Source organism: Macaca thibetana, chromosome 6 (genome assembly GCF_024542745.1).
Source record: "Macaca thibetana thibetana isolate TM-01 chromosome 6, ASM2454274v1, whole genome shotgun sequence".
In the NCBI taxonomy this organism is placed as follows: Eukaryota; Metazoa; Chordata; class Mammalia; order Primates; family Cercopithecidae; genus Macaca; species Macaca thibetana.
The window spans coordinates 44009988-44022045 of record NC_065583.1 but is presented as its reverse complement, the minus strand read 5'-3'; the positions used below and the strand labels follow the sequence as shown (position 1 = coordinate 44022045).

Here is a 12058-nt window from a genome sequence, read left to right as displayed (position 1 = left end):
CAGGGCCTGGTAGAGTCTGGCTGGCAGCAAGGGTGAAAAAACAGTTCTATGGAAGGAACTTCATGCCTGGGAAGTGAGTAAGACAGCCAGGCCCTCATGGTTCTGACTTGTGGACAATTCATGCCTACTCCAAGTCTAAGCCCCTTGTCTCTCACCCCCAGCATATTCCTGAACTCTCCTCCCTATTTCTACTTACCATATATTCAAAGATACCAGTCAAACATCAGCCTAAATCTAATAAAAACTGGACAGTAACTCCTCTTTAAAAAACCAATCTAAATCAGCCACTACATACAGTACAATATGACCAGATGAGTGGGACAGATCACTCCCAGGGCTTCATTTGCGATGGAAGCCCAAGTGTCTTTTAGCCATGATTATGGGCATAAGACCCTGGGCGCATATATTCTGTAGACCTCAGTTTCTTTAACACTATAAAATGGGGGCTGTATCTGAATGACATGTAGGTCAGGGACCCATATGGAGTAACAAATACTACAGTACACAGAAGCCATGGTAAAGGGCATGATAAAAAGAGAGAAACACTGATGAGGAGATTTTGGGAAAATTGCTTCCCTTGGGATGGAGGTGCCAGATGGGGAGGATGGGGAATGAGTCTTAAGTATTTCATCTTTATAGGAAAAAGATGGGCAGAACACAGCACTGCTGGCCTCCCCACTCAAGTTATGCTGAAAGCAGTAAAGGGCAAATAGGTTGACTGCTCACCCCAGATCTTCTCATAGACTGGTTGGATTGGGACACTCTCTGATGGGCACTCAGACCTCAGTTTCACATTTATTCCAAGTTATTGTCCAAAGGACAATGGTCAAGAAGTGTGGGATTGGTATTTGGAACCATCTCAGGACATTTGGGCAACATGAACTCAGAGGACAAAAAAATAAAAACATTTAAGCTTGAGTAAAAGACCGTAATCACACAACTCAAGTCAGAAGAAAGCCATGTGTATTTTACTTTCCTTTTGGCTTTAAACATACTGATAGAAATGGACCTAACGAGAGTCAGCCTCTTACCCCCAGGACACGATGCATTTTACACGTTTTGAAGTTGAACCAGATAATTAGAACAAAATTTTGCAGTGTTACTGGAGTTTTTTAGTACCCACTTACCAAGGTTTAGGCAAAGCCAAGGAGCCTTAAAATATATAAATCTTAGATATATTACTGATGGGAGTATAAGCTGATACAACTGTTCTTTAGATCAATGCGGCACATGTCTCAAAAGTCTTCAAAGTGTGCATACCTTTTAACCAAGTACTTCTTGTTTTAGGAATCTATTCTAGTAAAATAATCAGGAATGTAAATAAAGACTAAGATGCAAGGATGCCCATTATAACATTATTTATAATAATAAAATATTACATAAAACTATAATTTCCAACAAAGAAGGAAATGAATTTTCAATTAGAGTACATATAATGGAATCTTATGAAGGCATTAAAATTAGGTTGTAACTGCAATTTCATTGACATGGAAAGATATTCATTATATATTGCTAAGCTCAATTAAAGAAATTTTTATTGAGCACCTGCTAGATGGAAGACCATGCTAGGTAGCAGAGATGTGGTGGTGAATTTTAAAGGTATAGTTCTTACCCTCATAAAGCTTATGATTGGCCAGGGAAATCAAATATTGAGGAAGTAATAAGATCAGTAGTAATACTAAAGAGAAGCATAAAGTACCATGGGAGTAAGTAGCAAAGGAATTTAACCTAAGCCAGAGAGGTCATAGAAGGCCTTCCTGAGGAAGTGATGCTTAAGCAGTAATGAAGGATGAATGGGAGTCAGCCAGGCCAAGAGACGGAGGACAGAACATTCCAGGAAGATGAATAGTAATTAAAAAAAAAAAAAAACATACATCGAAAAAGGCTATTTCGGCTGAGAGCAAAGGCTCACGCCTGCAATCCCAGCACTTTGGGAGCCGAAGCAGGTGGATCACTTGAGGCCAGCAGTTCAAGATTGCTTTGCAACATGGCAAAACGCACTCTCTACTAAAAATACAAAAATTAGCCAGGCATGGTGGCACACACCTGTAGTCCCAGCTTCTCAGGAGGCTGAGGCACAAGAATCACTTGAACCCAGGAGGCGGAGGTGGCAGTGAGTTGAGATTGCACCACTATACTCCAGCCTGAGCAAAAGAGCAAGACTCTGTCTCAAAAAAAAAAAAAAAAAAAAAAAAAAAAGACTATTCTACTGTACACATTAAATGCACTTATTTGTTAAAATATATATTTTATATATGTATACATTCATAAATATAAAATCTAAAAAGACATAAACCATATTCTTACCTAGATGTTGTAGTACACATAATTTTTTACTTTTTGCTTGCCCACAGTTTCTGATTTTTATCTGTAATAAACACATGTGAACAGTATTTGGATGGATGGTTGAATGGATGGGTGGAAGGATGGTTGGTAACCAGGGTTTAATGGAAGGCTTGGGCTGGGCATTGCATTACACTGCTTTCTTCTCTTGATTCTCCCGTCCCTTCAATTCCTAGAATCTAAGAATGCCCCAGAAGCACTTTTTCTTCCAATTTGTAAAATCACTTTGGTTTTGCTATGACACTTCCGCTACTTCAGAGGTAAGTTCATCAGCAAAAAGTGGAGCCAGCATGACAATTCATTGCAATTCCAAACAGATTCCTCTCTCAACACTGAACTTTCCAAACCCCACACACAAAGAATAACTGGCAGAGGTATTTATTGAAGTTATAGCTAAATAACTTCTACAGACAAGATGAACCATTTTAAAATATAGATGGATGAAGGAAAGGGGGAAAAAAGGAAATAAAGGCCTTGCAACTAGGGTTTAAGACAACTCAAAACGGAATGCAGCTCAAAATTTCCAGATACTGAACTTAGCTAGTTTTCCAGGCTACAGTGTGAAATTCCTGGCTCATGGATGAAAGTAAGGTAAGAGTAGCTTGGTCCATTTAGCAGAGGCATGACTCCAAGTTGAGAGCAGCTCCTTCACATGACAAGTCAAGGGGGAAACACATGTGACAAACTCTCAATGCACAAGTGCCAAGTCTCTCCCAACAAAACCAGTCTTTCCCAGCTGTGTACCATATTAGGAAAAGAGTTACAGCCCATTCAGCAAAAATATGCCTGCACTCACCCATCATTAGCAAGCTTGTGTTCATTCTTCAGACATTCACTTATTCACTACCTCCTGTGCTGGGCATGGAGGATTCAACAATAACAAGACATGTTCCCCAAGTGCCCAAAGCTCACAGTAAGGTGCAGGTGACACTTCATTCACTCATTTAAAAAATATTTGTGTCCTGCCATGTACCAGGTGCTCAGTATATGGTAACAAACAAGCCCAACAAGGTTCCTGTCCTCATGGGGCTTATATTCTAGTGAGGCAAGACGGGTAAAAAACACATAACGACAAACCAAGATGATTTTCAGATGGTGATAAATGTTATGAAAAGATGAAGTCAAGTTATAGGAAAGAGAGAGGCCTGGTGTGGAACTATGGTCAGAGTGGTGAGAGGGGGCCTGCCTGAGGAGGAGACATTTGCAGGATGGAAAGCAGTCAGTTACATTAGATACAGGGCATGGGCATTATAGATCACAGGAAACAGACAATTATGCAGGGTGACAGTTGCCATACTCAGAGTAGGCACAGGCACTTGGAAAGCATGTAGAAGGAACACCTGACCCAGTATGGAGGTCTCACCAAGCCCAGATGGCCTCCTTCTGTCAGCAGTGATTTACAGAGCACTGAAAGTACCTGGTTCAGGGGAGGTGCTGAGAGAAACTATAGACAGGAAGATTAGCCCATGGGTTTCAGGTAATTCAATCTCAGAACTAACAGATGGGAAATATTTGGACAAGACTATTGGGCATGCCCAGTAAATAGGGACCCTGGAAAGTTGGCAAAGGTGCTGAAACTGAATGTCAGATATTGATTATACCTATTTCTCATCCCTCTCAAAATCCATCATCATTTTTCCAAATCTCCTCCACTCTGTAAAGACTAGAGGAGGCCCAGGGCCCCTGTCTGGAATGAAGGTCTAGGAAAGGACAATAGGCAGGCCAGCTGGTAAAGCACTGGGCCAGGTGCCAGGAAGCCAAGTCCCACTCATTCACTGTGACCTTGGACAGGTCTCTTCCCTTGTCTCGGCCTCAGTGTCCTCCATCTGCAAAGTGAGAGATCAGAAGGCCTGGCCATGAGCCCAGGAGTCTACATTGTTAACAATCTCCCCCACATGATTATGGTGCAGGCTGAGTTTTGAGAACTAATGGACTATGTGAGTCTACCTTTTTTCCTCATGGTGGACACTGGCGACATGCCCAACTGGCCTGGACTTGGTTCCATCAAGTCCTCCATGGCACAAAGCACAATATCTGGCATAGAGAAGCCCCTCATAGTGGGCTAAGGGCTTTCTCTTTCCTCCCTCCCCTCATGTCACACCCCCAACATTCTCCCATTGGGGCTGCAGCCCCATAACCATGGGTTAATGCTGGCCACTCACCATACCTGTGAACATTGCACAGAAGTAAGGGCTGCAGGCTGCCAGGACCACACGGTGGGCTTCTATCTCGACATCTTCTGCCACAATCATCACGTCACACAACAGCTGTTTACTGTAAGACACCAGTGAGAGGACAGGATGGGTCACAGCATGGACACCTACCCTCATCTTACAAGGGTATTTTTTTCTCCCACCCAGATTTCACACTATCACTATACAAAGCTGTCACAGGGACTTGCTCTACCTTGAGTTAGAGAGGCGGGTGGATTCACTGACTTTTCCAAGTCCCTGAGAAACCTGACATTCATGCTTTCCTAAGGTCCATGGAGAGATCCAACTACTCTCTGGCTGTAAATTCTGGGCTGCTTCATTTATCTTCACCTCTCCGTTCCCCAATTCCATCAGCTCAGATTAAGAATTAGGGGTTTAGTGGCTCAGGGAACAGTGGCAAAAGCTTGGGGCTATCATTCGAGTGACCGAATGAATGCTGAGGAACGTGAGCATACCACTGAGTGTATCACCAGCAAGACCAAGTACGATTCCCCACGGGATCCACTGTATATGTAACACCAGTAAGAGGCAAGCCAGCCTTAGGTATTTCTCTTTCCACCCAGATTTAACACTTTCAACAAGAAGACTCTGCCTGCAAACACAGTGCTCCCTAAAGACCCTGTGCAAACTCCAATCACTGAAATTATTAAAAATACTGTAATTACCTTTCTGTTTGTCACCCCCACTGAACTCAGAAAGGGACTTGTCCTATTTAATGTCATATCCTAGACACCTGGCTGCATACCTAGCACATATTAGACCCTAAATTTTTACTGAATAAATAAATTAATGAATGAAATGTAATCAATCCACATTCATAGACAGAATGGAGATCTGACTACTTTAGAGATTGATAGGGTGCCACGAGCTTCCATCAACCCAAGAATTTTTCCTTCATCACTCTCCTAAGCTCTTATCATGACTGTTAACAATATAATAGTTAATATTTATTGAGTTACATGTGCCAGGCACTGTTCTAAGCACTTTTTTACACATACTACTTCTTTTAATCCTCTCTACAACCCCATGAGATAGGGCTAATTGTTATGCCTATATTACAAGTGAAGAAACTGAGGTCCAGAGAAGTAATTTTCCCAAGGCCACACAGAAAAGCAACAGTGGAAACGGGATTTAAATGAAGGCAGCTGAAGCCCAGAACCCATGCTCTTAAGTTGAGTGGTATCTTGATCACCACTCATTCCTCCTTGAGATTAAAGCACTGGAGAGAGGAGGAAAGACAAGGAGGACAAACCCACTTCAACTGTAAGCTACTGGTAGTGGTTACTTGGCACGCTACCCTGGTTTGAGAGGGCTGAGGTCATGACTAGATTCTGTGTGAGAATGTTGAGGCCAATTAATGAGTCTGCCATGGTTGACAGATGGAAGAAAAGCTACATATTTGCTATCTCTGGTATAGCACATTAAGTCACTGTCAACTACTAAGATATTTGTTTAGGTTCACGTATCAGAGAAATAGAATCACAGGGCCTGAGAAGGCTGGAGCTGCAAATGCTGTTAGAGATCATCTGGTCTATGAAATTCAGAGAGGTGAAAAGATGCCCAAAGCCACAGAAGCCTAAGTCTTGAATCCAATTCTCCTTACTCCAGATACAGTAGTTTTTCCACAGTACCACAATGCCTCATGATTGGCTGACACTCAGAATGAGAAAAGACAGAAGACAGGTTAGCTCAACAGGGAGAAGTGGTCAGGAAGTAGAATAAGGTATCGTTAAGGAGGCTTCCTGGAAGGGTGAGACCTTTGGCAGCAAGAGGCAAAACCGGGGGATTGAGATCTTACCCTACAATGGACAGCAGACCCTAATCACCAACTATATCAGGATAAACCAGTGCAACCAGGAACAGAACTGGCTCTGCCCCTAACTGGCTATGAGACCATGGGCAAATAAGGTCACCCCAGTTTCTCAGCTGTTTTAGCTGCCTTTGGGACACATATCATGGGGGCCGAATGGGATTACAGGTGCCATCTGAAAACGGCCTTTTAGTCTCATTAAATTTTACTCTAAAAATGTATTTCCAACATGAATAGACTCATTTTGGACATTTTTACTTATATTAACAATTTTAGGAAGAAAATTGAATTATCACTGCCATTTAAGAGTAACCACATTTTGGGAGGCTGAGGTGGGCAGATCACTTGAGGCCAGGAGTTTGAGACCAGCCTTGCCAACATGGTGAGACCCCATCTCTACTAAAAATACAAAAAAAAAAAAAAAAAAAAAAAAATTAGCCCAGTTTGGTGGCAGATGCCTGTAATCCCAGTTACTAGGGAGGCTGAGGCATGAGAATTGCTTGAAACCCAGGAGGCAGAGGTTGCAGAGGGCCAAGATCATGCTACTACACTCCAGCCTGGGTGACAGAGCAAGACTCTGTCTAAAAAATAAAAAAATAGAGTAATCGGTCATATTTTTTGGTAACTAATAAGAAAACTGTTGGCAGAGAAGAGTCAGAAATGCTGAGCAAATGTTCAGTGCTAGGAGCTGAACAAACAATGTCAGGGTGTGTTATCTTGCACAAACCCAGGGAGGCTGACAATTTTTGAACAAATGGGAAAGAAACACAAGGGAATGAAGAATAAAGATGGAGAATTCAGTTAAGCAAATAGATGACAGCAGTTCTGATGGGTGGAAAGTGTATCTTAAGGCCAGAGAAATTCTAACCTGGGAAATTGGCCAAAAGAAACTTGCCAAATACTTAAGATGGGCTTTCCCTGGGGGTGGGGAAGTCTGTCTGCACACTGGAGACATCTTTATGTATACGTGCTACATGGAAGAAGGAAGTAGTAGCTCTAAAGCACTGCATGGCTCACAAGCACTCCTATTCAACTTACCTGGGATCCTATGGGATCCTTTTTTCTGAGCTATCACTACTCCATCTTGAGGAGAGAAAAGTAGGACTAGACACTTTGCCATTTGTGGAAAAGTACAGTGTAGCTGTTAGGAAGGAGCTCAGGCTCTCAAATCAAACTTACCTGAGTTCAAGCCTCTCAAACCTCTGCCTCACCACTCTCTAGTGTAGCCAAGTATACAATGTCCCCAGAGTGTCACGGAATTAAGATGTGCTGTAAATCAGGTAATGCATAGTGCTAATAGTAAATATTTAGCAAATGTTAACTTTTCATATTTTGAAAAAAATTATATTTTAAAAAATTGGTTTTTTTCGACTGTCTGCTTCACTTTTTCTCCATATCTTCTTTTTTCCATATAATATTTCATTTAAGATTAGAGGTTAAGTTTTGAACATGTTAAGTTTGAGCTGCCCACTGGATGCGTAAGTAAGGTTACCAAGCAGGCAAGTGGTTACATGGTTCTGGAATTCAGACGTGTGAGATGGTTAAGAGGTTGAAGGGAGGAATAACCAGCAAAAAAAAAAAAAAAAAAAAAAAAAAAAAAGACAGTGTGTAGCTGGGTGTAGCGGTACATGCCTATAATCCTAGATGCTCGGGAGGCTGCAGCAGGAGGATTACTTGAGCCCAGGAGTTCAAGACCAGCCTGGACAACATAGTGAAACCCCATCTCAAAAAATATGACAGTGTGGTCTAGTATAGGATAGCTATATAGATCAATAAAATAAAATTGTGAGTCCAGAAATAAACCCTCATATTTATGTTCAATTGATTTTTGACAAGGTGGAAAGATCATTCAACTGGGAAAAAATAGTCTTTTCAACAAATTGTGCTGGGACAACTGGATAGCCATATGCAAAATAATGAAGTTGGATCCCTACCTCATGCCATATACAAAAATTTATTTAAAATGGCTCATAGATCTAAAAGTAAGAGCTAAAACTATAAAAACTCTTAGAAGAAAACACAGGGGTAAATCTTCATGACTCCAAATAAGGCAATGGTTTATTAGATATGACACCAAAAGCACAAACAATAAAAGAAACTGATAAATTAGGTATCCAAATTTAAAACACTTGTGCTTCAAAGGATGCCATCAGGATAATGAAAAGACAATCCATAGAATGATAAACAATTTTTTGCAAATCATCTACCTGATAATTAGCTTGTATCTAGAATATGTGAAGAACTCAAACTGTTACAACTCAATAATAAACAGAAAAATAACCTAATTAAAAATGAACAAGAGATTTGAATAAGCATTTCTCCAAATAAGATATAGAAATAGCCAAAGAGCTCATGAAAAGATGATCAACATCATTAACAATCAGAGAAATGCAAATCAAAACCACAACAAGATATCACCTTACACTCATTAGAATGGCTATAATCAAAAGCACAAACAATAACAAGTGTCAGAGAAGATGTGGAGAAATTAGAAGTTTCACTGCTGATGGAAAGGTAAAATGGTGCAGCTGCTCTGCAAACAGTTTGGCAGTTCCTCCAAAGATTAAAGTTGCCATATGACCCAATAATCCCACTCTCAGACATATACCTAAGAGAAACAAAAACATACATCCACACAAAAACTTGTACATGAATGTTCATAACAGCATTAGTTATAATAGCCAAAAGTCAAATGTGATATATCTATACAATGAAATATTATTTTGCAATAAAAAGGAATGGTGTACTGAGACATGCTACAACATGAATGAACCTTAAATGCATTATGCTAAATGAAAGAAGCCAGATACAAAAGGCTATATATTGTATGATTTTTAAAACAGGTACATCTATAGAGACATAAAGTAGACTAGTGGTTGCTTAGGGCTGATGGGGAGTGGTGGTAAGGACAGGGTAAACTATGGAGGGGATGACTGCTAAAGAATACAGGGTTTCTATTTAGGGTGATGAAAATATTCTAAGATTGCGCTTGCACAACTCTGTGAATAAACTAAAAGCCATTAAACTGTATACTTTAAACAGGTAAATTGTATGGCATCTGAATTATGTCTTGATAAAGCTGTTACCAAAAGAAAAACAGAAAGCAATATGCTAAGATGGTTCATAACAATAATAAAAGCATAGTGACAGATCATCAAAAAAAAATGAGAGCAGAGAACTGTTTGCAATGGTGAAATGGGAGATTAAAATTGTCAAAATGAGAAAAGAAAGACTGCATGTGGATTCTACTCATTGGTTGTTCCGTTCTCTCTGCCCTCTTCTTTTCAGGCCTGGTTAGGATGTTCTATTCTAAGAAGGCCCACAGTCCCGTTTGCTGGCTGGATGGTAAGTCAGGAGTAAGAGTCACTAGAGCTCTGCCACTCAGAAGCAGCAGCTGCGGTCTGGCCACAGCAGAGCAACGAAGTGCAAAAGGAGGAAGAAGCCTTGGCAGTTACTATGCCAACAGCCATTCTCTACCATGGAGGTAAAAAGAATAGGAAACTCATGAATTTGTGATTCATAAATTGCAAATAACATGTGTGCTTTAACTCAAATAGCTTAAAATTAAGGGAAGGGAATGTGAAAGCAATGCAAGAAAGAATCCCAGATCCCTGGAATATCATGTAACATTTTATTAGCTTAACCCCTGGATGGCAAGATTCTTTAGCCCAGACCTCCATAAGTATACCCAGCCTCTCTCTAGTTCCCATTAAACTCACTCAGATCAATAAAGTATCAATGCAGACCCCCTTCCTCCCTGCCTCCCCTTTCCACTCTAGTTTTCAGAAGTTAGCCATTTAATTACCTTGGAATTTGATGTAGCCTTTCAACAACATGTGAATACAAGCTTCATTAAGGGCAAGATTTTGGTCCTCTCATCTCCTATGATATTCCCGAACCTAGCACAGTGCTTAGCACATCATCATCCTCATCATCATAGCTAATGCTTACAGAATATTCATTATGTGCCAGGATCTCACAACAGTATCTAAGGAATATTATTATTATTATTATTATTATTATTCTACAGGCTGTTCAAATCAGCAATTCTACTTCTCTTCTATACAAATAATCATGAATGTGCACAAGTATTCAACAACAGTAATATATGTGTTGTCACTGTTTTTAAGCATTTTATTCATTAATCTTCTTAACAAGCCAGCAAGACTGGTACTCTTATTAGCCTCATTTTATAGTTGACAAAAGTGAGATCAGAGAGATTAATTAACTTGGCTAGGGTCACACAATAAGTACTAGAGATAAGATTTGAAACCAGAGTCTATGTTTGTAACCACTATGTTATACGGCTACAAAGACAACCACAGCAGGGGTTATTTATATGAGGAACTGGGAAAACCTAGACATCTAACAATAGGGAACTGTTTTTAAAAAATAAATGAAAAATAGAATATCATTGATCCACTTAATATTGTAGAACAGTTAATGACACAGAAAAATGTGTTCAATATAGTGTTAAGTTAGGATGAGACGTAAATTTCATTTTTTTTAATGAGATGGGTCTCACTATGTTGCCCAGGCTGGCCTCAAATTTCTGGGCTCAAGTGATCCTCCTGCAAAGCTGGGATTATAGTCACAAACTCCCATGCCCAACTAAGGCACATGTTTGTTTGTTCATTTGTTTGTTTGTTTAAAAGAAGAGGAAACTTTATTTCTTTTAAAGGTTATGGCCTGCAGGGTGGCTATTCTGACAGGCTGGGAAGCACAGCCTCCAGTCAGAAGCCAGAAACAAGATACTTCGAGAGAGTGGCAAAAGAAACAGGAATTTATGCTGATCAAGGTGGCCAAATACACATATTCAATAAGCTATTGAAGGAGCCATGAATATTTATGAAAGGAGAAACATACACATGTGCAATTGAGGTTCTTGCTCTCCAAGTTCAAAAACTGAGGTGATCAGAGGGCAGAGTTTTCAGTCCTCTGACGTTAAAAAGTGAAGCAGAGGCCGTGAAACCCCTTACTGCACATTCTCAAAAAAGACTAGCCAGAACCACTCCTGTGGTCAGTGGTCTCTTATCAGGTAAAAAAGGAAGGGCAGTGTCAGAAAGTTTGTTTATATCAGTGGTGGGGTCTTTTTTGTTAGAACCTTAGGGAGGAAAGCTTAATCACGGTCACCAAGGGAGGGGGTCTGACCACCCTCCCATCCCATCATGGCTGAGAACTCCATTTTCAAAGTTACTCAGGGGCCCCCTTGGCCAAGGGATGGTCTGTTCCAGTCCACTGCGGGGCTTAGAATTATATTTTTAATTTACATTCTCACCCTTTTAGACAAGATCTGCCAGGGGCAGCATTGATGGCCAAACCTTCATTCTGTCCTATCTCTTTGCCAGGGTAGTATGCCTGCCTGCCCCAGGTCCATCTTGTCCCTTGGTGGGACCCCTATGGCCAAGGACTTAGAGCCAAAAGACTTACAGCCAATTTAAATACTCCCGGTCAGATGGGAACGGAGGTGGGCAGGCACTCATCAAAACCCATAAAACTTTTTAAGCAACATAGCCAAAAACCAAAGCCAAAATGCAAAGTTACTAAATTGACTTATCTGTAAGTTCTATACATTGAACTACTGTAATCTTGGTCTTAGCTAAAGACTTGTAGCCATTAGCTATATAAAACATAAACATTTGGCTGGGCATGGTGGCGGGTGCCTGTAATCCCAGCTACTCAGGAGGCTGAG

The 12058-nt window shown here is 40.6% G+C and overlaps 1 protein-coding gene across 4 annotated transcripts in view; it reads right to left on the bottom strand.

Moving 5' to 3' along the window:
- The window catches only part of KLHL3 (kelch like family member 3), a 117737-nt gene that overhangs the window by 86719 nt on the left and 18960 nt on the right, over nt 1-12058 (bottom strand). For all 4 annotated transcript variants that reach the window (XR_007726823.1, XM_050795621.1, XM_050795620.1 and 1 more), the window contains exon 3: nt 4511-4617. Coding sequence is in view for 3 of the 4 variants with exons in the window: in XM_050795621.1 (XP_050651578.1) it covers nt 4511-4617 (107 nt within the window). In the remaining variant the exon portion in view is untranslated. The remainder of the gene's footprint in view (nt 1-4510; nt 4618-12058) is intronic.